This window comes from Jaculus jaculus, chromosome 5, assembly GCF_020740685.1.
Source record: "Jaculus jaculus isolate mJacJac1 chromosome 5, mJacJac1.mat.Y.cur, whole genome shotgun sequence".
NCBI classification, from domain to species: domain Eukaryota; kingdom Metazoa; phylum Chordata; class Mammalia; order Rodentia; family Dipodidae; genus Jaculus; species Jaculus jaculus.
Genome location: NC_059106.1, coordinates 81,821,254 through 81,843,490, shown reverse-complemented (window position 1 = coordinate 81,843,490; position 22,237 = coordinate 81,821,254). Strand labels below are relative to the sequence as shown.

General features: G+C 54.2%; 4 protein-coding genes across 30 annotated transcripts in view; 3 read left to right on the top strand and 1 right to left on the bottom strand.

Annotated features, from left to right (window-relative positions):
- Positions 1 to 1,691: 1,691 nt before the first annotated feature.
- On the top strand, positions 1,692 to 5,280 carry Atp6v0b (ATPase H+ transporting V0 subunit b). The gene is made up of 8 exons (XM_004672514.3): positions 1,692 to 1,853; positions 2,492 to 2,540; positions 2,689 to 2,772; positions 3,454 to 3,531; positions 3,741 to 3,810; positions 3,933 to 3,984; positions 4,112 to 4,302; positions 4,968 to 5,280. The coding sequence occupies exons 1-8, from the start codon at positions 1,787 to 1,789 to the stop codon at positions 4,992 to 4,994; spliced, it is 618 nt and encodes a 205-aa protein (XP_004672571.1). The 5' UTR covers positions 1,692 to 1,786; the 3' UTR covers positions 4,995 to 5,280.
- Positions 5,281 to 6,262: 982 nt separating this feature from the next.
- B4galt2 (beta-1,4-galactosyltransferase 2) lies at positions 6,263 to 16,594 on the top strand. Of its 3 annotated transcripts, XM_045150985.1 has the most exons (8): positions 6,925 to 7,193; positions 7,298 to 7,425; positions 7,892 to 8,247; positions 8,761 to 8,996; positions 11,917 to 12,107; positions 12,298 to 12,420; positions 12,531 to 12,635; positions 15,748 to 16,594. In XM_045150985.1, the coding sequence occupies exons 3-8, from the start codon at positions 7,944 to 7,946 to the stop codon at positions 15,896 to 15,898; spliced, it is 1,110 nt and encodes a 369-aa protein (XP_045006920.1). In that variant the 5' UTR covers positions 6,925 to 7,193; positions 7,298 to 7,425; positions 7,892 to 7,943; the 3' UTR covers positions 15,899 to 16,594. The 3 variants fall into 3 exon arrangements, with proteins under 3 accessions (XP_045006921.1, XP_004672574.1, XP_045006920.1); XM_045150986.1 differs by lacking the exons at positions 6,925 to 7,193; positions 7,298 to 7,425 and adding an exon at positions 6,263 to 6,366; XM_004672517.3 differs by having other exon boundaries at positions 6,924 to 7,425.
- A 399-nt stretch (positions 16,595 to 16,993) lies between these two features.
- On the top strand, positions 16,994 to 20,930 carry Ccdc24 (coiled-coil domain containing 24). Of its 22 annotated transcripts, none has more exons than XM_045150963.1 (9): positions 16,994 to 17,072; positions 17,173 to 17,329; positions 17,523 to 17,698; positions 17,839 to 17,955; positions 19,048 to 19,173; positions 19,680 to 19,721; positions 20,071 to 20,140; positions 20,221 to 20,318; positions 20,378 to 20,930. In XM_045150963.1, coding segments are annotated over exons 1-9 (1,233 nt in total). In that variant the 5' UTR covers positions 16,994 to 17,070; the 3' UTR covers positions 20,823 to 20,930. The 22 variants fall into 22 exon arrangements, with proteins under 22 accessions (XP_045006898.1, XP_045006919.1, XP_045006899.1 ...); XM_045150984.1 differs by having other exon boundaries at positions 19,667 to 19,721; positions 20,240 to 20,318; positions 20,399 to 20,930; XM_045150964.1 differs by having other exon boundaries at positions 19,667 to 19,721; positions 20,240 to 20,318.
- Positions 20,890 to 22,237, bottom strand: part of Slc6a9 (solute carrier family 6 member 9) — a 49,543-nt gene continuing 48,195 nt past the window's right edge. For all 4 annotated transcript variants that reach the window (XM_004672520.2, XM_045150958.1, XM_045150959.1 and 1 more), the window contains one exon: positions 20,890 to 22,179. In XM_004672520.2, coding sequence (XP_004672577.1) covers positions 21,985 to 22,179 — 195 coding nt within the window. In that variant the 3' untranslated portion in view covers positions 20,890 to 21,984. The remainder of the gene's footprint in view (positions 22,180 to 22,237) is intronic.

Below are 22,237 nucleotides of genomic sequence, written 5' to 3'. Positions count from 1 at the left end.
ATGGGCATGCCAGGGCCTCTAGCCGCTGCAAACCAACTCCAGATGCATATGCCCTTTGTGCATCTGGCTGATGTGAGTCCTGGAGAGTCGAACCCAGATCCTTTGGCTTTGCAGGCAAACAACTGCTAAGCCATCTCTGGAGCCCTTATAAAAACATTTTAAAATGTGGTTGGTAAGAGTTAATGCAGTACCCACATTGAAACTACTGTCACTGAAGAGGGAAGCCCCAGGGGCAGCTGGATCCTATAGCGTTGAAGTCCTAAAAGAGGATGCCTAAACTTCATCTTGTAGATGAAGGGTAAAATAATTATCAAAACAAAAGGAGAGAAAACATTTGGGTTAAACAAACATCAGTCCGCATGTTGTGTGCTTCAAACAAAGTGGAATTGCTGTGGGCTGGAGGTAGAATGCTTGCCTAGTATGCACAAGCCCTGGGTTTAATGCAGAACATTGAAAGAAAAAGGAAGCCTGAAAAAAAAATGTGTATTATAGCCAGGTGTGGTGGTGCACAGCTTTAATCCCAGCATTTAGGAGTCTGAGACAGGAGGACTGCTTTGAGTTCAAGGACAGCCTGAAACTATGTAGTGAATTCCAGGTCAGCCTGACCCTACATTAAAAAAAAAAGAAAAGGAAAAAAAAAAAGGAAAGAAAACCTGGTTGCTGTATCCCAGAGGTGAGAGGAATGAAGGAGGGAGAGGAACCCTCACTTCTTTTAATGCTCCATATTTGCTAAGAATCTTATTTTGTTGACATTGTCCAGACTTGGGAGCACCTAATCTAATGGTAGAAGCAGAGCTGTAAAGTGGCCGTGGGACTGTAGAACAAGGTATTCTACCAGCATGTTTTGAGGACATTAACTGTGTCAGGCACTAGATATAGAGTACTAAGTACAATGGAAACTGGTATTGACATTTCCTGGGGAGGATAGATAGAATACAATACAAATAATGATAAACAAGCTCCATGGGGAAAGCCAAATTTGAGAAAAGGAGGGTTTAAGGGAGATGGGATTGCCATCTCAAACAGAATGGTCAGGGAAACTTGAAGATGAGCAAAAACTGAAAGTTACAGTGTGAGTCACATGGGTAATTAGAAGCAAGGGCAATGAGTTGCTGGCATGCCTATGAAGATTTAGCATTGGAGGGTAGGGCAGTTGGAGGGGAGTATTAGGGGCCCAAGGGATGTAGCTCAGTGGTACTATCTGGACATGGGGCCCTGCATCGGTAGAATCCTAAGAATTTGAACAGGGAGTGATACGGCCTTAGTAAGGATCACCAAGATATCTTGGCATTCTGTCCTGCCTCAGGATTGAGAAATGCATCCTGGAAGAATGGCAGGAGAACAGCAGGTGTTACCTAACCAATGAGACGAGCCACAAAGAGGCCGGCTTCAGGCAGAAAAAACAATCTGGCACTCCCACTCCCTCCCTGAAGTAGGTAGGACGAGAAGACATCTTGAGGAATGAGCAGTGGTTGCAGGCCAAACCAGGGAGGCCAACCAGCAGGCTACCAAAAAGAGGACTTCCGGGTCTTCCCCGCGTCGCGACTACAACTACCACAATGCTCAGCGCGGGCAGCCCGCCTTGGCCTCGCCTTAGGTCCCCGGCTACTCTGCGCAGGACCTGACGAAGGGGTCACGTGGGGCCGGCGCGTCACGTGGGCCAGTCAGGTGGCGGCTGCGGGGCGGGGCAGGTCGACGGACTGCGGGGCAGACGGTGGACGCAGGAACGGCGTTTGGCTGTGGTCCCACGGATCCGACCCGACCCCCGCCCGCCGTCGTCGCTGCCATGACGGGGCTAGCGCTGCTCTACTCCGGGGTCTTCGTGGCCTTCTGGGCTTGCATGCTCGTCGTAGGTGAGGCTAGACCCAGGCGGGAGTTGGCATCAAGCGGGCCGACCAGAGCCCAGCTAGGGAAGGTGGTAGCAGGACCCGGGGCCCGACCAGAGCCCAGCTAGGGAAGGTGGTAGCAGGACCCAGGTCCCGGCGCGGTTCTCTGCCTCTCCGTTCCGCCTCTTGCCCTCTTGACGGCGGTGGAGGAGGCTGGGCCCCCGCTTGCGCGGGTGGTGGTAGGTGGCAGCCCCCAGAGCTACACCAGCCCCTTACCTTAAATCGCTGCTGCGGATGCTGTCTTGGTCACGACCGGCCTGCTTCAGTCAGGTTCCGGCTGCTCCGGTTCCTCTTTCCACCCCACTCCAATCTTGTTGGGTAAACAGCTACCGGGCCGGTGGGAGCTGGCGCGGACTGGAAGGAGCACTAGCTCCCTTCAGCCTTGAGGGTTTTCGGGTTAGTGGAGGGTCTTAGTGTCATTGAGGAAGATAGATTACCGGGGAATGGCAGAAAATGGAGGCCCAGGGCGCTCTTTTGCTTTAGATGTAGGTGGCAATCAACCAGGCACTACATCTCTAGGTTAGGGAACTTCTCTCCAGAAAGCAGCCTCTAACCTCTCTCCCTTCGTTTCGTTTACCCTCCTCCCCCGTCCCCCATTGCTGCAGGAATCTGCTACACCATTTTTGACCTGGGCTTCCGCTTTGATGTGGCATGGTAAGGACGGGCTGCTGGGACACATGGACCTTTGGGGAGTTGGAAGGCAATATCCTAGCCGATGGGCTGGGAAGCTAAGGGGTTTGTGCCCCGCCCCATCCCCTTCTTGAACATAGCTGAGTTGGTTTCTTCCCTGTTTCCACACCAGGTTTCTGACGGAGACTTCCCCTTTCATGTGGTCTAACTTGGGCATTGGTCTAGCAATCTCCCTCTCTGTGGTTGGAGCAGCCTGGTGAGTGATGGGATGCTGGGACTAGGGGGCAGGGCTCAGTTATAGCAGTTGGTATCATTTAGTCATACTGGGAAGAGTGACCGTTTGGGCTTTGTTTATTAGTGGTTTTAAATTATATATATACATGTGTATATATATAATTTTTCAAGGTAGGGTTTCACTCCCACCCAGGTTGACCTGGAATTCACTATGGGGTCCTAGAACGCACAGCTATCCTCTCCCACCTCTGCTCCCAAATGCTGGGATTAAAGGTATTCACCACCACACCCAGCTCTAAAAATATCTTTTTATTATCAAGAGAGAAAGAGAAAGGAAGCTAGAATGGGCCTCTTGCCACTGCTAACAAACTCCAGACACATGTACCACTTCGTGTATCTGGCCTTACATGGGTACTGTGAAATTGAGCCTGGACCTGCAGGCTTTGCAAGCAAGTGCCTTTTAACCACTGAGCCACCCGCCCCCGCCCCCCAGCCCTTGTTAATCAGTTTTTTTTTTTTGTTATTTTTGTTCTTTGGTTTTTCGAGGTAAAGTCTCACTGTAGCCAGGCTGACCTGGAATACACTATGTAGTCTCAGGATGACCTCGAACTCACAGTGATCCATCTTACCTCGCAGAGTGCTGGGATTAAAGGTGTGCGTCACCACTCCAAGCTTGTTCATTAGTTTTTTATTCTTCTCTCAGGGGCATCTATATTACTGGCTCCTCCATCATTGGGGGAGGGGTCAAGGCACCCAGGATCAAGACCAAGAACTTGGTCAGGTAAGTGTAAGGGGCCCCTTGGTAATGAGGACACAGCTGCAGTGGAGGCTACATGTGTGTGAGACCTCATGATAAACTGCTCTGACCAGTCTCAGAGTGTTGTGTGAGTCAAGGAGGGCTGGCTGGGGATTTTCTGGGGAAGAAGGCTGGTTTCTTTCTCACCTGTCTTTTCTCTTCCCTCCCCCCATCTTTGCCATTGCCACTGCCAGCATCATCTTCTGTGAGGCTGTGGCCATCTATGGCATCATCATGGCCATTGTCATTAGCAATATGGCTGAGGTAAGGAGGACTGGAGTGAGGATGGGCAGCTGGTCCATTGTGGTCTGCACATTGGCTAAAAACTGGAAAAGAGGTGGTTGCATAAAGGGAGATTTTTGATTACTTATTTTGCTCTCCCTCAGCCTTTCAGTGCTACTGACCCCAAAGCCATTGGCCATCGAAACTACCATGCAGGTAGGTGCGTAGATGTGTGAAGGGGAAAAGCTGGGTCTTCTCACCTGTATCCCACTCCCATCTTGGACTCCTCATTTTGAAATTCTCTCAGCTGTTTTGCCTTACTAAGCTGCTCTCTGTCCTCCAGGCTACTCCATGTTTGGAGCTGGCCTCACAGTAGGTCTGTCGAACCTCTTCTGTGGAGTCTGTGTGGGCATTGTGGGCAGTGGGGCCGCCCTGGCTGATGCTCAAAACCCCAGCCTCTTTGTAAAGATTCTTATCGTGGAGATCTTTGGCAGTGCCATCGGCCTCTTTGGAGTCATCGTCGCAATCCTTCAGGTGCAGAATTCCCCTGGGGAGACTTGTCCTTGTGTCCTTGTCCCCAACCCAGGCAACCACTCCTCCCAGAGGAGAAGAGCTTCCCTTTACCCATAACTGTAGATTCGCTGAACAGTTTCTGCTGCCCCATCCCCTGGGTTTCCCATCTTGTCTTTTTTGTTTTGTGCATGTATACCTCTCCTTTAGTCCGTCTTTCTGTTTTGTCAGTTTTACCTGTCACCCTTTTCATGTCTTCTGGAAATAAAGATGTCTTCTTTGTGGTTGAGACTGGGTTGGGATCATGTCTATGTCAGTCTGTCTTGTGTTTCTCTCAGGGCCTTATATGTGATGTGCCTGTCAGTTGAACAGCATGTCTTGATTTGTGTTTGGTCACATAGTGCTTGGGTTTGTGATTAAAGGATCATGGTGCCTGACGGTCTAAATATGACTTTGAGTCCTTGACTTGGTGATTGGCACTGTCTATAAGTCACCTCTTTATCGTATAGCCGAATTCTGTTATTGCCTGGTTGTCTTTGTTCATTTGTCATAGTGTGTCTGCCCTGGTGTAGCCATCCATCTGTTGTGGTCTGCCCCTCCAATCATGGATTTGCTGGCATGGATTTGACATTGGTCACTGACTTATATCTGTGTCTCTGTTCTTGATTTCTCCTGTTCTTCTTTTGCAGACCTCCAGAGTGAAGATGGGTGACTAGATGATCTGTGTGGGTGGGGCCGTGCCCCAGTATTATTTATTGCTGGTTTTCCTGGGACAGCTGGAGCTGTGCCCTGTAACTTTAAAGGGGTTTGGTGTTGAGAGGCTTCCTGCACTCACGTCTTGCTGCCTGTTGACTTGGAGGCACAGCAGTCCAGACTCAACCCTCTGTGGGGAGTGGGCTGCTGATGTTGACCGGGTGTGCAGCGGTGCACCTGTTTCCTCACTTCCATTCCCACCCCATCTTCCCAGTGTTTGTGAAATAAACGTGGTATTTGTCCCAGTCAGTGCGGCTTCTGTTGCTTCCTCACATCACCTTACACAAAAGAAGGGAAAGACCCATGCGCCTTGACCTTGACCTCAAGGCAACCTCTTACTAACTTTCTGGCTCTATCCACACTATCTCTGCTTTGGACAGTGCTGGCTCCTGAGTGGGGAGATAAGGTGCTGGGCTAAGGACTATCGTGCTGCAGCATCTTGATGGAGGTATATTGAACTCAGGTGTCCTCCTAGACCCATGTCATCCAGGAACTGTCCATCAGGCCCAAGTATCTGGCTACAGCTTAGTTCGATCCTCGGGCATACCTGGAGCCCGTTCTGATGCCTCCTGTACCGGTGTCCAGCCACTCCCAGCAACCCCTCGTCGGGTCGGAATTCCCAGAGCACTGCTCAGCTCCACCCATCCCTGTACAGTCTCAGATTTTTTCCTAACCTTACCCGACTTATTACCCCAGAAGCCCTAGCCACCCCGAGTCCACACCTCTAAGGGTTCTGCACAACTAGCAGCCCCCGTTGGCGGTCGACCTTTCATCATGCACCCACAAAAGACTTGGCAAACCCCTCTCCCCCAGGCTCCGTCGGCCCGCATTCTAGAGCCGTCCCCACTGCCCGCGGAAGGGATTGGCCTGCCGCACCTTGTTTTGGCCCACCCCTGAGCCAAACCCTTGGAGGAGTCACCCGCGTTCTCGCAGACCGCGGGCCTCCCTCCGCCCCGCTCGGCTGGGCCAATGGCTGGGGTGGGAGACCGAGCGGCGCGTGCAGGCGCGCTGGAGGCGGGGGCCGCGGGGACGCGCGCGGGCGCGCCGGCCGGGCCTGCCCCTCCGAGGCGCCGTAGCGCGGGAGGGAGGCGGCGGCGCTGTGGTCTGTCGGTCCGCCGGTCCGTGGGTCTGCCCGGCCCCGCCCTGCCCCCCGGGGCGGCTCGGCTCCATGGCCCGCGGCGGCGGGAGGCGGCCCTGGGGCCGCGGGAGCCGCTGACCGGGCGGCGCTCGGAGGCGGCGGGGCCGGGCCATGGGGGACGGAGCCGGCCGCAGCTGGCGGAGCCGGGAATCCTGCCCGAGCTGGAGCAGCATCCCCTGCTGAGCCCCGAGCGCCGGGTGAGCGGAGGGCGCGCGCGGCTCCCCACCCAGAGCCCCGAGATTGCAGGCCCGGCCCCGCGAGGGGCCACCCGAGCGCCGCCCTAGATCCCGGACCGGTGAGAGAGGCGCCGGCGGTAGCCCCCGGCCTGGCTTCACCCCACCCCACCCCCACCCCGGCTCCTCCGCCCGCCCCCGGCCAACCTCCCTCATTGTCCTCGCTCGCCCCGGCCTCGTGGCGCGCGGAGGCGGTCGGTTCGCTTCTCCCCGGTGCCTCGGCCCCCACCCCACATCCGCGTCCCCCACCGCCCGCGCCTCCCCTGGCTCCACACCCACCCGGCCTCAGCTGCCTCCCCCGCCCCCCCCCGTGCCACGTGTTCGGCCTCCCAGCCCCGCCCAAACGCACTCCTCTGCCTGGTGGCCAGCTCGACCCGACCCAGACCCCCTGCCCCGGTGGGAGGGGTGGGGGTGCTTGCACGTGGGTCTGGGTGTATGGCTGGGAGCTGCAGCTTTGTTGATGAGTGTGTACCTTGTGTGTTCGTTCACCCAGGTGTTACCTGTGACTCTATAGGTAGTTCTCTGTGTGTCACTGAGTGTGGGTGACTCTTGCCGGGACCAGAGATGTCCGTGTGGTTATGTGTTTGTGAGGCCCCCTGCCCCCTGGAGCACTGCCAGAAGTAGTTGCTGCCCTTTTGAAGCCACAGCTGGAGGCCAGGCAAGAGGGTCCCCCCACAACCTCCCTGGCTTGCAGAGAACTGTACCCCTTCTCTAGGGCCCAAGCATGCCCCGCTCCAGGAATCAGAACTAGCTCTGCTGGACAGGCTCTGGAGCCAGCCTTGACGTCTTAGGTGAGGCCTGTCTCTTGCCCCACACTCCACACTGGAGCTACTTGCTCCAGAGGGAAGGGATCGTATAAACATCCTCTCCATATTTGGGGCCCCTGGATTTCAAGGGCCACATCCCAGCCTGGTCCTAGTTGGCCTTGCCTGCTTTCCTCTGGGACCTGAATGACCAAACCACTTCCCACCATGGCTCCTGGAAGGACTAAATGAAGTCATGAGTGTAAAGTGCTCCTGCATGGTAGGTACTCAGTAAGTGGTCCCCTTCCCTAAGCCATGTATCCTGTGTTGAGGATGCTACCCTGTGTGGTTATGTGTTCTCTGGGGCACAGGTACACGTGTGCGTCCTGTAGGTAAATGTGTTTCTGTGCTTAGGCACCATCCTGTGTAATCAAGTTCGCCTGTCCGCACTGCTGGGAGTACGGGTGTTGTAGAGTTGTGTGATAAGGGTGTGTACCTAAGTGTATGTGTATACATACTTGTGACTTAGTACTAGCGAGTGCCTGAAGGTAAATGGATATTGAGTTACTGGTAACAGCCTGAGTATGTTTGCAGGTAGAATGCAGTCTCTGTTTGTCAAGGAGTGTGAGCAGGAAAGTGTGAGTGAGGATGTGGACCCATGAGGGTGAGCAGTTGGGCAGGAAGCCAGTGAGCAGCCGTTTTGGTCCTGTTCTGACCTGTGGGGGTCTGTTTCTTTCCCTGCTCAGGCCGGCAGCCGGATGCTCGGGCCCATTGGGCTGGCCAGTGGCCGCCTGCGGGATGAGCAGACTGCTGGGGGGGACGCTGGAGCGGGTCTGCAAGGCTGTGCTCCTCCTCTGCCTGCTGCATTTCCTTGTGGCCGTCATCCTCTACTTTGATGTCTACGCCCAGCACCTGGCCTTCTTCAGCCGCTTCAGTGCCCGGGGCCCTGCCCATGCCCTCCACCCAGCAGCCAGCAGCAGCACCAACTGCTCTCGGCCCAACACCACTGCCCCTAGTTCCAGGCTCCCTGAGGTCCCCAGTGCACGGCCTGGTCCTACGGCTCCTGTCCTGCCACACTGTGCTGACATGCCGCCTAGTCTTGGTGAGCCTGTAGGGTAATGCCAATTTTCTATGGGGCTGGGGAAGAAGGTCCTATGAATGTGACTAGGGCAATGCAGTCTTGACCCTTGGGAGCACCAAGGGTCCAGGTCTGTTGAAAGAAGGCTGTTCCTAGGGTTCTGTTGACCACTTCTAGGGCTCTGGTGTCCCTGGATCCTGGTGAAAGTCCTGATTTTTTTGATTTTTAAAATACCACACTTTAGTCAGATATCACAGGGAAAAGGGCTGAAAATGGGAAGGGAAGATGGGGAGAAGGAAGATTGTAGAGCCCATGGGCCCATATATAAACATGGATCTTAGGAAAAAAATAAAAAGATTTAAAAATGTGCACTTCCAAAAAGATTAAAAATGAAAAACAGTCATAAAGGATAAAAAGTGTCTCTCCCACCCCAGCATACGTGTGAGGGGGGGTTAGGGGGCTGGGTGTGTGTGTGCGTGTGTGGAATCTTACCAGAGAGAGGAGGGGCGCTGATTCTTGACCCTCTCCTGCCTGTAGTGGGCCGACTGCTGATTGAGTTCACCTCACCCATGCCCCTGGAGCGGGTGCAGAGGGAAAACCCAGGCGTGCTCCTGGGCGGCCGCTATACACCGCCTGACTGCATTCCAGCACAGACAGTGGCAGTCATCATCCCCTTTAGACACCGGGAGCATCACCTTCGCTACTGGCTCCACTACCTGCATCCCATCTTGAGGCGGCAGCGGCTGCGCTATGGTGTCTATGTCATCAACCAGGTGTGTGGTCTGTGCTCCTGGGCTGGGCACTAGCCATCAAGAAACCCACGTGCACCTGGGGGTCTACCTTCTTAGGGTCTCAGGGCTATGATTGCCTATATGCCTGCTGGTGTCTTTGTGGAGCTGGTGGAGGGGGGGATCTGTGGGTCTTTGTCTGCCTTCCCTATTTTGGCATTGTCCCCAGAGAATTACTAGACTTAGATGTCCCTGTAGACTTCAGGAGGATGGTGTATGATTGGCATTGGAGTAAGGGGCCATGGGAACACAGAGAGGCTGGGTCCTCTCTGGTTGTAAAGCAGTCATTCAGGAGGACTTGGAGAGATGAATAGGTGGTAGCTGGAAGAGGCAAACATTCTAGACAGACCAATCTGAAGGACCAGGGCTCAGCAAGAGAACTGGTCTCCTGTGTTCAGTAACTGTTAGCTGGGGTTTTGCGTGTAACATGCAGACAGTAGCAGAGCTTAGTTGGAGGAATTGATGGACAAATCAAGAAGTCTTGAGGAGGCATGCTTAGCTGTTAAGACCTAGCTTGAAGATGGCAGGGCATCATTGTTTGAAGGGGAAATAATTTGCTGCTATTCAGAAAGATTGCTTGTAAGGGTTGGATGGAAGGGGAAGGCTAGAGGTAGTGTGACCATTTAGGAAGAGATTACAGTAGCCTGGAAAGAGATAGTAAATGTACTTATGGGCGGAACAGTCATTGTGCGCGAGGAAGGGAGAGGTCACATGAGTAGTGGAGAGGAGAAAGATGTCAAGGCAAAGCAAGGGCTCAGTCTTGGCTGTGTTGATGGCTGTACGATGAGTAAGATGGGGAACCCAGGAGCGACGCCATGTCTGGGGAAGAGAGTGACTGTGTGCTTTCTTGCCCGGGGATGAGTTTGAGAACCTGGGGGGAAGTCTGGAGGAGGACTGTTCTGCAGGCTTGAGGACTAGGAGGGAGGTGTGTAAGGAAGAGGAGGATCTGGAAGTACCTGTCCATAGAGGGTCTTTAAAACCCACATCCTGCATGCCCATGGAGCATGGGAAGAGAAAGCCAGCACTACGAGGTGGGTAGGGAGAGGAGTGTGGCTACAGAAGCTGAGAAGATGGACCAGAGAGTGTCAGGGACCCAGGAGAGTGGGTCTCCTGGAAGCCCAGCAGTCAGTGTGAGGAAGAAGCATGGCAGTGGCTTGAGCACTGTGGGGGAGTGAGGAGGGATGTGGACCGAGATGCGTCCAGTGGATTTAGCAACAAGGTGGGCCCAGCAAGAGCCATTTCGAGGGCATGTTGGGGGCGGAAGCAGATTGCAGTGGGTTGAAGAAGGAATCGGATTTGACAAAATAACTGATTAGAGACGACTCTTAAAAAAAATCTCTGCTGAGAAGGGAAGGCAAAAGGTAGGGTGGTAGCTGGAGAAAGGTTTTGTTTATTCTGTGGGGAGAACTGAGCATGTTTATGAGCCATGGGGGAGAAACCTAGGGCTCCTTGCTGGTGAGAGAGGCCAGGAGGAATGCTAATGATCTAGGAGAAATGGCCAATCCTCCCAAGGGGGCTGGTGGAAAAGAAGGTGCAGGAGAGGAAGGGAAGGGAGGAAGTGAGCTAGTGGGGCAGGGCAGTCCACCATTCCAGGGGGAAAAGCTTCTGCCCATCAGGTTCTGGCTTGGCCAGGGTAGAGGGGGGCCATGCACTCATCCCAACCCAGGAACTTCTGGCTTTAGCCTGGGGAGCTGGGTTGTGGCAGAAGCTGAGGGGCCAGATCTTCCTTGCCTGTTCCTTCTCTGCCCAGAATTTGGTGTGTGAGCCTACATGGTCAGGATCCCTGTAGACCTACCTTCTTAGGGCCTCCATCTCAAGAGATGTGAAGACTGCCTATAGCCTTCTGCTTTTTTTGGTGTTGTTGTTGTTGGGTAGACAAGTGCATCTAGCGTAGTCTCCAGAGGCTGCCCAGAGAGTTGGATGTGGATGGAAATGAGCCAGAGGAACAACTTCTTCAGCATGGGTCAGTTGAGGCATTCAGTGTGTGTCTAACTTCATGACTGTAGACTGAGCAGGGATATAGATCAGGGCTATTCATCTCTAGAACACCCGCTGCCACATAGGAGAGTCAACCTGGCACAGAGGAGGTCACAGGACATGTTTGAGTGTACAAATGAATGAATGAGGGCTGGAGAGATTGCTCAGCGGTTAAAGGCACTTGAATGAATGAATGAACAAACATGGTGTGCACTCTAAATAGTGGTTTAATAGGTACTGATATAAGTGAAGCCCAGAAGAGAAGGGAGGACTTGTACTGAGGTTTGGTCCAGGAGGCAACCTTTACAAGTGAGAGTTTGATTGCTATAGAACATTCTAGGCGGAGGGAACTGCTAACCCCAAGGCCTAGAGACAAAAAAGTCCAGTATGCTCTGTTGTGGCTGAAGAATGTAATATGGTTGGGCCTTAGAATGTGAAAACAGTGCCACAGAGGAGACCAGAACTAAGTTGTCAGAGGTCTTTGAAGAGGCAGTCTAGAATGAGAAGCTGGACTTGATCTTAAGAGTTTAAAAGATGAGCCAGGCATGGTGGCACACACCTTTATAATCCCACTTGGGAGGCTAAAGTAGGAGGATCACCTTGGGTTCAAGGCCAGCCTAGGCTAGAGACCCTACCTCAAAAAAAAAAAGGCTGGGCATGGTGGCGCACGCCTTTAATCCCAGCACTCAGGAGGCAGAGGTAGGAGGATTGCCATGTGTTCAAGGCCACCCTGAGACTACATAGTTAATTTCAGGTCAGCCTGGGCCAGAGTGAGACCCTACCTTGAGAAACAAAAAACAAAATGTCTGAGGGAGCCATACAGGGAGGGAAGGAGCTAGGTGGTCCCCCAGAACTGCCCTGGAAATTGAATTGGCAGATGCTTGCTGGTCACAGGCCCAGAGCTGACTTGTGTCCACCCATCCACCAGCATGGTGAGGACACTTTCAACCGGGCCAAACTGCTCAATGTGGGTTTCCTGGAGGCATTGAAAGAGGATGCTGCCTATGATTGCTTCATCTTCAGTGACGTTGACCTCATCCCCATGGATGACCGCAACCTGTACCGCTGTGGTGACCAGCCCCGCCACTTTGCCATTGCCATGGACAAGTTTGGCTTCCGGTGAGGTTCTAGCTAGACCCAGAACACCTCACTCCCATATCCCCCAGGACCTCATTCCCAGCTCCAGTATACTTCTGGCCCCTGGCCCAAACCCACGTTAGATCCTCCCTGGGCCCCAGTTACATATTCTTCCCACACACTCCATCTTGAACCTCTTTGCAACTCTAACATTTGCCCTCCCATACCATAGGCTACCCTATGCTGGCTACTTTGGAGGTGTATCAGGCCTGAGTAAGGCGCAGTTTCTGAGGATCAATGGCTTCCCGAACGAGTACTGGGGCTGGGGTGGCGAGGATGATGACATCTTCAACCGGTAAGTAGGGATGCAACTGGAGAAGGGTGGGCGAGGGGAAGGGGAGGTGCAGACTGAATGAGACTCTGCCCTTCCTGGTGCCTGTTCAGTCCATCTGTCCCTGTCCCCAGGATCTCCCTAACTGGGATGAAGATCTCACGCCCAGACATTCGAATAGGCCGCTACCGCATGATCAAGCACGACCGGGACAAGCATAACGAGCCTAACCCTCAGAGGTGACCCCAGTACCCCTGACCCCATGTGCTCCTGACCCTTGGCTCCCTAGAGGTGACTTCCCAGTGTCTCTGATTCTTGATCCCAAGTGTCTTCAATCCCTGAAACCTTACAGGTGGCCTCTGAGCATCCTTGACCCCTGAGAATAGCCTTCCAGAGGCCACTGGTGCCCAGAGAAGGTTCCCAGTGCCCGACTTCTAGAGGTGATATCTGGAACCCCTGATCACTGATCTCTGTCTTCCATATATCTCTCACCCTTGACCTGGTTTATAGAGGTGACTAGGATTTAAAGTCCAACATGTGTTGTTATTGAATGGACTGCATTTCTGTTGGTGCCCTCAAAGACTTAACCTTGACTATAAACCTTGACTGAACCCTGCTTATATGAGGGTGCTGTGCATAGATCCTGGGACCTGCCAAAGGTTACCCAAGCATCGTGGAGTAGCAAGTGTAAAGGCAGTGCTAACCCTCCAAGGTCAAAGGAGGCAGCTCATCTTAGGAAGTGGCCATGTTAAGCATCTCCACCTGGCTGAGGAAAGGGCCTAATGGTATGTGAAATACAGACAAAGACCTCCTGGACATCAGATGCTTCTCTGGCTGGTGCCAAACTCGAGGATGGGAGTCCAGAGCATGTCCCATGCAACCCCTGCCCTGCTGGCCCTCTTGAAGCTTGCTTTAGGCAAGGAGACAGTTATGACACAAGTTAATAAGGGCCCAGGTACAGTTCTGGCAGAGGAGACAATGATTGTGAAGAGTATTCCTGGAGGAGGTGGGCGTAATGTGGAGTTTGAAAAGTTATTTACTCATCCACTGAATATTTTGCCTCATGCTACCTCTGGCACAGTCCTGTATTCACTAGGTTAAGTGAGGGCCAGTGTGGTTGAAGGAAATTGTTTTCCTAAGAGTCCAGTGTGAACATGCATGGCATGTGCAGAGATTTTAGTTGCTTGGTTTTGAGACACCTGAAGGCTGGAGTAGCAGCAGAGGACACTCAGTGCTGAGTAGTTGCTTGCCAGAGGAGTTCAGCTTTGTTAGAGGCACTGAGGCGTCACAGAAGGGCTCTGGACCGGGGCCAGGCATGGTTGTATGTGTGCTTGGAAGGCCTACTTACCTTTTTTGTTTGTTTGTTTGCTTTTTGTTTTTTAGACGCAGGGTTTCACTCTAACCCAGACTGACCTGGAATTCACTATGTAGTTTCAGGGTGGCCTCGAACTCTCAGTGATCCTCCTATGTCTGCTTTCCAAGTGCTGGCATTAAAGGTGTACACCATCACACCCAGCTGTTTGTTTTTGAAACCAGGTCTCACTGTAGTCAAGGCTGACCTGGAACTTACTCTGTAGACAGTGCTGGCCTTGAAAACGGATTCCCCAGCTAAGCTTAGCTCCCAAAGCACAAGCACCCCATGTGACTCCCCTTCCCTCAGTGCTGGGATTAAAGGCGTGCGCCACCACACCCCGCTTCTTTCTTTAAAAAAATTTTTTTTTTTCATTTACTTATTTGAGAGAGAGGAAGAGAGAACATTGGTATGCCAGGATCTCCTACCACCACAAATTAACTCCAGATGCATGTGCTATCTAGCTTTATGTGGGTAGTGGCAAATTGAACCCAGGCCATCAGACTTTGCAAGCAAGTGCCTTTAACCACTGAGCCATCTCTCCAACCCCTCTCAGCTTTTTCTGCTTAAACCCAGGATGTAGAGGTAGGGAGATGGATTGTGCACTGATGTGGAGCTGGAGTTTGGCAAGAGCACAAGGCCCCCAAGGAGTCCAGGGAGCTGGTGAAAAACAACAAAAGCATGGTCAGCAGGACAGGGTGACAGCCTGGAGAAGAGGGGCTTTGGGGAGCTAAAGGGAGAGTAGCTAGGAGATTTAGGAGAGGCATCTGAGCTGAGCTCAAAAGGACTTCCTAGAATCACAACAGTTGTGGTGAAGTTGGCAGGGGTGCTCTGTAAGTACATGCCAAGAGCCTTGATCTTGATGTCAGATTAGCTTTGTATCAGTTAGTAGCAATGCCTGTTTGAGTGTAGAAACAGCCAGGTTGCATGAAATTTTGGGACTAAGGAAGTCTAGATAGCGGTTTCTATTGCCTCAAATCTAAGAGTTCTCTAAGTTTCTTTCTCTTACCCTACATGTCCAAACCATCAAAATAGAACAGTGCCATTCCTACTTGCTCTGCCCTTTTACCTTTGCCCTCGTCTGACCTATGTGACTGCTGAAGGGGTTCCTCTACTTTTCCTCACCCCTCCCTCCATAGTGTCTCCCCTGCACTCTCTCTGAAACTTAGTTTAGAATCCCTCAGTATCTTCTCGCTCACAGAACAGAATAGGAACCGCTTACTGTGACTCAGAGTGCACTGCCCATACACACTCTTAACTGCCAAGCTAGCCTTATAATGTTTTTCCTTTGCCATGTGCTCTGTCCTCTATGGAATGTTCTTACCCCTGCCAGCAGCAACTCAGTGTCACATACTTCTTCCAAGGAAGACATTTCTGCTTGTTTTGTGAGGTAGGGTTTTGCTCTAGCCCAGTCTGACCTGGAATTTACTATGTAGTCTCAGGCTGTCCTTGAACTCATGGTGATCCCTCTACCTCTGCCTCCCAAGTGCTGGGGTTCAAGGTGTGTTGCTACCACACCTGGCTGGAAGCTACTTTCTACCCTTAGCACTCTGACATTTCCCTTGCCTGGTAACTTTCCTTCCTTAGTGAAGTGGACTTGCTGTGAGAAGACAGGACCTTGCCTGTCCCATTCATGGCATGTCCCCGGGGTTCAGTTCAAGCTGCCATACGAGGAATGGATGGGGAAGGAGTAGCTAATGGAAGAACAAAGCTATCACAGGTTGGGGGAATGAAGGTGATGCATCTGACATGGGACACATTGCATTGGAGCTGCCTGTCGGATGTCTCAAATATCATGGCCTAAGGTTTGAAGGAGATTTGTGAAGAAATCATACCATCTTTGTGACCAAAGGTGGTATTTTCAAGTCAGTTGTAAAAGCAAAATGGGCTCCTGCCAAGTTGCCCCTAGAAGGAATAGGATGGCCTGGGTCTTGGCTTGGGAGATCCCAGATTGAGTTTGGCAGTTAGCCCTGATCTGAACTCATTTAATCCCTTTTCAGGTTTACCAAGATTCAAAACACAAAGCTGACCATGAAGCGGGATGGCATTAGGTCTGTGCGGTACCAAGTCTTGGAGGTGTCTCGGCAACCGCTCTTCACCAACATCACAGTGGACATTGGGCGGCCTACATCATGGCCCCCCCGGGGCTAACACTAATGGACAAAGGAGCTTGGTGCCAAGGAAGACTGACCTACAACTTGGCTGATAGCTGCTCTGTGAGGGACCCCCCCCAGGACCGAGACTGTGGGCTGTTTCCTGGGGGTCTTAATAGACTGCCAGCTATACCTAGAAGTTTCAGAACCCACTTTTGAGGAGCTTCTGGCCTGGAGAGGCCCCTCAAATGTGGCCCTCTCGGGGGTCAACCCTTCTTCCTGCCCAACTTCCCCAAGCCCAGCTCTCCTCACTGTCAGGGTTGGGCCAGCCCCTGCACTGCCTCGCGGAGTGGCCTAGGCTAGGTCACTCCACCTTTCTGTGCCTCAGTTTCCCCCTCCCCCAAGTCCCCTAGGGCCTGGAAGGGTGGGAGGTATGACTAGGGGCAGTGTCTCTTCCAGGGGGAATTCTCAAATCTGGGGATTCCCCCATGCTTCCAGGGGAGGGGAAACCTTTTTCACTCAACATTGTAGGGGCAAGCTTTCGAGTGCCCCCTGTCGTGGAGCGGGACCAGAGGGGGTGCTGTGTTGCTGCCTGGGATGGCAGGGTTGGCCCTTGCATGGGGGCATGTGGGGCTTGGATTAGTCGGTGGTTCCCTCCTCCCTCTCTCAGAGGAGGCCGAAGCCCCTGGGCCGCCTCATGTTTGTACATTGCACAGAAACTTGTGTGGGTGCTTTAGTAAAAAACGTGAATGGAGCAGCTCCCAGCGTCTGTTTGGGGTGGGGATCTGGTTCCCTTGACCCACTGTGTGTGGTGGTGATAAGGGACCTGGCGGGTGCCCAGCCCATGTTCCTGCACGTGCCGGGGCTCACTAGACTATCAAGACCCTCGGTAGCCGCTGTCTCGAGTTCTTTTTTGCTGCCACCGCCCGCCTACTGAAGGCAAAGAAGTAATGAATCCTGTGGGTCCAGATGTCTTAGTTCTTCCGTTTGCCCCGAGGCCAGAAGGTGCTCTGGGAGAAGCCCCAGGCGCTTGGGGCCACGCTCCGGTTCCCATTCAAGAACTTCCTGGTTGGCGGCGCGCGCAGACGGAGCCCGGGGGCGGGGCGCGCGCGGTTTCCCGGGTGACGGCGAGCGGGAGGGGTGGGGCCAGGCGTTCCCGCGGCCGAGCCGGGACCCCAGGGTCTGCCCGGAGCAGGGCGGAAGAGAGCGCCGGAGAGCCGCGGCACTGTGATGTCAGAGGGGGCGGGGGTCGGTGGGTGTGACCGGGTCCCAGGCCACCCACCGTCTGCCAGGATGTCCCCACCCTGACCTGACCTTCGGTCCGTCTCGTAGGTGTCACCCGGGACAGCGGCGCGGGCCGGCCATGCCCCGGGACTCCCCGTCACTGTGGGAGTTGGTGGAGGAGCACGTTCCACTCCCCGAACGGCCTGAAGTGAAGAGGATTCTGGGGGAGGCGGCGGTGGACCTGAGCCTGGAGCTGCGAGGGGAGGTGGGGGTCAAGCTCCAGGCCTACCCCAAGACTCCTGAGATCCCCCATCTCCACTGGGGTCCCCGGGCCCTGCTCGGCCACTCCGGAGACTTTGTCGGATCTCACAGTCCACCTTTGCCCTCCTGCTTGACTCCTCCCTATCCCCCACCTGTCTCCTCGGCCCCATGGCAAGGTGTCCCAGCTCTCCTTGCAGGTGGCGTTGCTACAGGCCCTGCTCCAAGAGGTGCGATCCTCTCCAGCCCCGGGTTCCCACCCCACCTCTGACCCCTCCTCCCTCCTGGCACCACCACCCCTCCTGAAGGACCTTGTGCGCCAGGAACTCCGGCAGTTGCTCCAGGGCCTCCGCCTCAAGGCCATCTGCGAGGGCAGGTGGGAGCCTCAGGCATGGGCCCACTTGTCTAGACATCAGATGGACTAGTTAGACCAGACCTGATGTGGGGCCTGGGAGGCCTTTCCGGTGGGTTCCCAGAAAGGGACCTCTCAGCTTCCTTTGTGTGTACCTTCTGCAGGGACCAGGCCCAGGCATGGGCACAGTATAGTCCCAGGGTCCTTCGCTTTGCCTTAGAGGAGCCCCGGTGTGAGTTGCCAGAGCAGGAACTGTGTCAGACAGGAGTTGGTGAGCCCAGGTAAAGTGCTGGTTAGGGAGAGGAGGCATCTCTGTCCCTGCCTGGCAGAGGGTCCTCGCCAATTGGTGGGTCTCACCTGGCTCTCCGGAGGAGCTGTCAGTCTGGGGATGGACACGTTTACAGCCACTTGTGATGATGGAGATCAGCGCATAAGGAAGGACTGCAGAAGTCCTGAGGAGACCCCTGCCCTGACTGGAGGCAGGCAAGACTTGTTGGAGAGAGTATCTACTTTGATCTGGATCTTACAGGATGAAGTGTCATTTTCCAAGCAAAAGACTGGGGAGCTTTGCAGGCAGAGAGAGGCTGACTCCAGTGGGCGCTTGTTCTTAGGCCTAGAGAACAGGACCATGGGTTGGGCTAGAGGGACAGGGAAAGTTGAAGGGCGAGGGTGACAGATGGCATTTACAGGGGTTGCGGTGCTGAACAGGATCATGATGTTCATAAGAGGTGGATGGCAACAGTTTATTTTTTTTTTAAGTTTATTATTTAGGGCTGAAGAGATGGCTTAGCGGTTAAGGTGCTTGCCTATAAAGTCTAAAGACCCCAGTTCAGTTCACCAGTTACCACCTAAAGCCACATGCACTGTGGTGCCTGCATCTGGAATCTGTTCATTGCAGTGACCAGAGGTTCTAATGTGCCCATTTTTCTCTTTCAAATAAGTAAATGAATATTTTTTTAAAAGTTCATTTATTTGTTTATTTGCAGGCAGAGAGAGAAGAGAGATAGAGAATGGGCATGCGAGGCCCCCAGACACTGCAAAGGAAACCCAGGTGCATGTGCCACTTTGTGCATCTGGCTTTATGTGGGTACTAGAGGATAGAACCTGGGTCCTTTGGCTTTGCAGGCATATGCCTTAACCACTAAGCCATTTCTCCAGCCCAGCAATGGTTTCTTATTCTGACCCTCAAAAACCTCTAAGACAGGTGGGGTCCTAACTTTTCACATGAGAAATTAAAGCCTAGAAAGAACAACTAGCTGAGGTAATACACAGTGAAGGTGACATGTGAGAGCCTAGGATATTTGCACCGCATTATGTTGCCTGTGTGAGAAAAGACAGAATTATGTAGGAGAAGTGGCATTTGTTTCCCAAAGGTCTGGGGTGAGCAACATGGAGAAGATGACACTGAGTTCATCTCCCAGCAGCTGCCACAGGGACCTCAGCATCATCAAGGATCACCTGAATGTGTCCAGCATTGACCAGGTTGTTGGACACCTTAGGTGAGGCCTAGGGACATCTCTGTCTGCTGGTGGGATACAGGACAGAAGGCAGGGGGCAGATCTTGGGGGGCTGGGATTGACTGAGGGGGAAGAAGGGTAGTGTGCCAGGTGAGGATAGCATGCATGTGTGTTAAAGGCGGAAGTGGAAGAGTTGGCTACTGTTGAGCTAGCTAGTGAAGCTGCTACCAGGAAGAGGCCAAGTTCCAGGTGCCAGGAGGGACAGGGTCCCGAGATTTCATCCAGACACAATGGGAGCCAAGGAAGGGCTGTGCTGTGGAGCCACAGGCCCTGGTGCCATCATGGAGTCACATCCTGCCCAGAAATGGCAAGGGTGGGCAGTTTATACCAGGACAGCACCCAGAGGGCAATATGGACTGAGAAAAATGGGGCTGGTAAGGGATGCTGGGGACACTGAAGACTGGAGCCATGGGATGGGTTAGCTGACGGTGGGTATCCTGCCGTTCTGGTTCTGGCCGTCTGTGCTCATGTTTAGGAGCCTCCTAAAGGAGGAGTGTTTCTCGTTGGAGAGGGAGATCTCCACCCTGCAGGTGAGCACAGCCCTGGGCTCTCCCTCCGGTTCTTGGCAGAGCAGATGTGTGCTTCTCACCTAGGAGTCTGAGGTCAGGTGTGTGTGTGTGTGTGTGTGTGTGTGTGTGTGTGTGCGCGCGTGCGTCATACATGTGTGTGTCAAGGTTATATGAGTCTTGTGCCCATTTCTCATGTGTCCAGGGCCAGCAGTTTATATAGCTCCCAGTCTTCTGACTCCACCCTTCACCTAAGTCTAGGTGCATGTCCAGCTTGTCAAACTTGGCTTTCTGCAGGCACGCCCTCACGGTAGTCAGGTTTGGTCTTGTTCCCGAGCCCCACAGCCCCACACTGACTTGGCTCTCCCTGCAGTGTCGCCTGGAAGCTGAACAGATGCGGGCTTGCCAGCCCTCCACGGCAGCCCAAGAGCCCACCCTGGCAGGTGAGGACCCAGCTCCCGCCTCCCGCCCCTACCTCACACTGTGCACACTCTAAAAGACGAAGAGCCAAGTGCTGGCTTAGCCATGCTTCCCACCCGCAGAGCTAAAGGAGCAGAAGGCAGCCATGGAACGGGAGCTGCAGGCCCCTGCGGGGCCTTCGTTTGTCTTTGCCAAGCACAGGTATACCAAAGCACGTGGTGGGAGGGGTGGGCTGAAGGGTCAGTCATAGCCCTTCAAAGCTACCCTTTCTGTGCAGGCAGCAGTCTCTGGGGTCTTCTGTTCCGGGCCCTAGACCCTTTCCTTGCTTCAGTGGTCACCTGCCTGCTCCTCCTCTGGGGCCCTGCCCCCACCCTGGAGGCCAGGCCACTGCCTGCCGCTGGGGACGGCAGCTTCGGTACAGCATTCTGGAAGGGCCAGCTTCCACACCAGTGTCCGGTGCGGCGCCCCGGGCCCCAACCTGAAAGGCTTGGCCGCAAAGCAGGCTTCTGCTGGAACCTCGCCCCATCTGCTGCTGCCTCAGTCATGGATGAGCTCTCACGGGCCTCCAAGGCTGTGGGCTTGTCTGCTCCTTGCCCCTACCCCTTGCCAGGTGGCTGGTATCTAGGGCCAACTGACCAGACACCTGTCCAAACCGTCAAAGCCTTTGGTCTCTCTCCCTCCAGGCCTCCACAAAGGCTTGGCTGACAGAGGTCCCATCCCAGCCTGAATCTTTCCCCCTAGAGACCCAGACAAAGCACAGCAGCAGCCCAGAGACAGGAATCGAAATTTCATTAAAATCTATGGACTTTAAAATCCTAGTGGTGCACGATGGGCAACAGTGGGCGGCGCACCGTTATTGCTACGGAGGATTGGAGGCGGCTTGGTTGGGGCTGTCACAGCAGAGGGTACAGAGGATGGACAAACGGACACTGCAGGGCTCAGGAGAAGGAACTCCGGCTGTGGAGAGGGGACGGGCACACGGGCTGGGGCCATTTGGCACGTGAACAGGGGCAACACATCTGGGATGACTGGGCCTTCATCCTGGTGGGGGGGGGGGCAAGGAGTTGGTGTGCAGGGTCCCTTCCCCAGGGATCTGGGTTCAAACCTTGTGCTGGGCAGCCCCCGCCCCTTCCCTCCAGAAACAAGAACTTTGGGCAGGCTGCTGGGTCTTGGCATCTGCTGGCTGGGCCTGACAGCCAGGGCTGAAAGGAAGGGCAAAGACCCTGGAGCAGCAGAATGAGGTGCAAGCAGGCCTGGAAGACAGACTGGACCCAAGGCTGGGTGGGGATGGCAACCACAGGTGAAACAGTTTTTTACAAAAATAATTACACAGATAAAACAGGGCTGGGTGGTATGGTCTGAAAGGTAACACTGCAAGCGCCCCCAGCCCCTCCCCTTGTCCCAAGAAGGAAGATACAGAATGGCCTGAGCAGAGGCTGGGGTCTGCTGTGGCATCAGGAACACTGGTCATGAGGCTGGAGGCCCAAAGAGGGGAACAGATGGGGGGGCGGACCCAGAATCTGGTCCTCTAGGAGGACAGCTCAAGGGTAGAGTGTGAGGGGATCAGAGGCCACGTAAAGCCTGGCAGGCCTCTGGGGACTTGGCCTGAGACCCCTCCAAAGTGCTTTGGGCCCCCCAGCAATCCTCCCATTGCCTCCCCACCCCCAGCTGCCATCTTGGCATCCAAAGGAACTGTAAACACTGGGGACACGAGCATGAATGACTCACTAGCAGTGGTGGCCAAGGTGACAGCAGCTGTCTTGGCAGGACATGAGAAGGGGGCAGGTGGTGACAGCCTGTCCATTGCCTCCCCAGTCTCTGTGGTGGGACCAGGGGTGGGGTGGGGCCTCTCCCCTGGAAACTGTGCTCATATCCGGGAGTCCTGGAGGCGGCTGGAGCCATTACTGCCTACGATGGGGATCTGGGCCTTGTCTGGGTGCAGCGGCTGGACCTCAAACCCATCTTCAGGAGAGGGGGCTATGGTGGGGGCATAGCGCCCAGTCCGGTGCTCCAGCAGGGCAGGGCCCCAGTCTCTGCTTGGTTTCGTGGCATTTTTCAATCGCTGCAGGCAAGGGGTACAGCAAGAAGGGTGAGTCAGAAGGGTCTTGGGCTCCACCCAG

Coding starts and splice junctions, on each gene's coding strand:
- Atp6v0b (XM_004672514.3), top strand. CDS start 1,787: ATGACGGGGCTAGCGCTGCTCTACTCCGGGGTCTTCGTGGCCTTCTGG. Junction 3,985..4,111: donor CCATCGAAACTACCATGCAG/GTAGGTGCGTAG, acceptor TCTGTCCTCCAG/GCTACTCCATGTTTGGAGCT. Junction 4,303..4,967: donor TCATCGTCGCAATCCTTCAG/GTGCAGAATTCC, acceptor CTTCTTTTGCAG/ACCTCCAGAGTGAAGATGGG.
- B4galt2 (XM_045150986.1), top strand. CDS start 7,944: ATGAGCAGACTGCTGGGGGGGACGCTGGAGCGGGTCTGCAAGGCTGTG. Junction 12,108..12,297: donor ATGGACAAGTTTGGCTTCCG/GTGAGGTTCTAG, acceptor CCCATACCATAG/GCTACCCTATGCTGGCTACT. Junction 12,421..12,530: donor GATGATGACATCTTCAACCG/GTAAGTAGGGAT, acceptor CCCTGTCCCCAG/GATCTCCCTAACTGGGATGA.
- Ccdc24 (XM_045150960.1), top strand. Junction 17,330..17,510: donor GCCTGGAGCTGCGAGGGGAG/GTGGGGGTCAAG, acceptor AAGGTGTCCCAG/CTCTCCTTGCAGGTGGCGTT. Junction 17,956..19,047: donor ACAGGAGTTGGTGAGCCCAG/GTAAAGTGCTGG, acceptor TGTTTCCCAAAG/GTCTGGGGTGAGCAACATGG.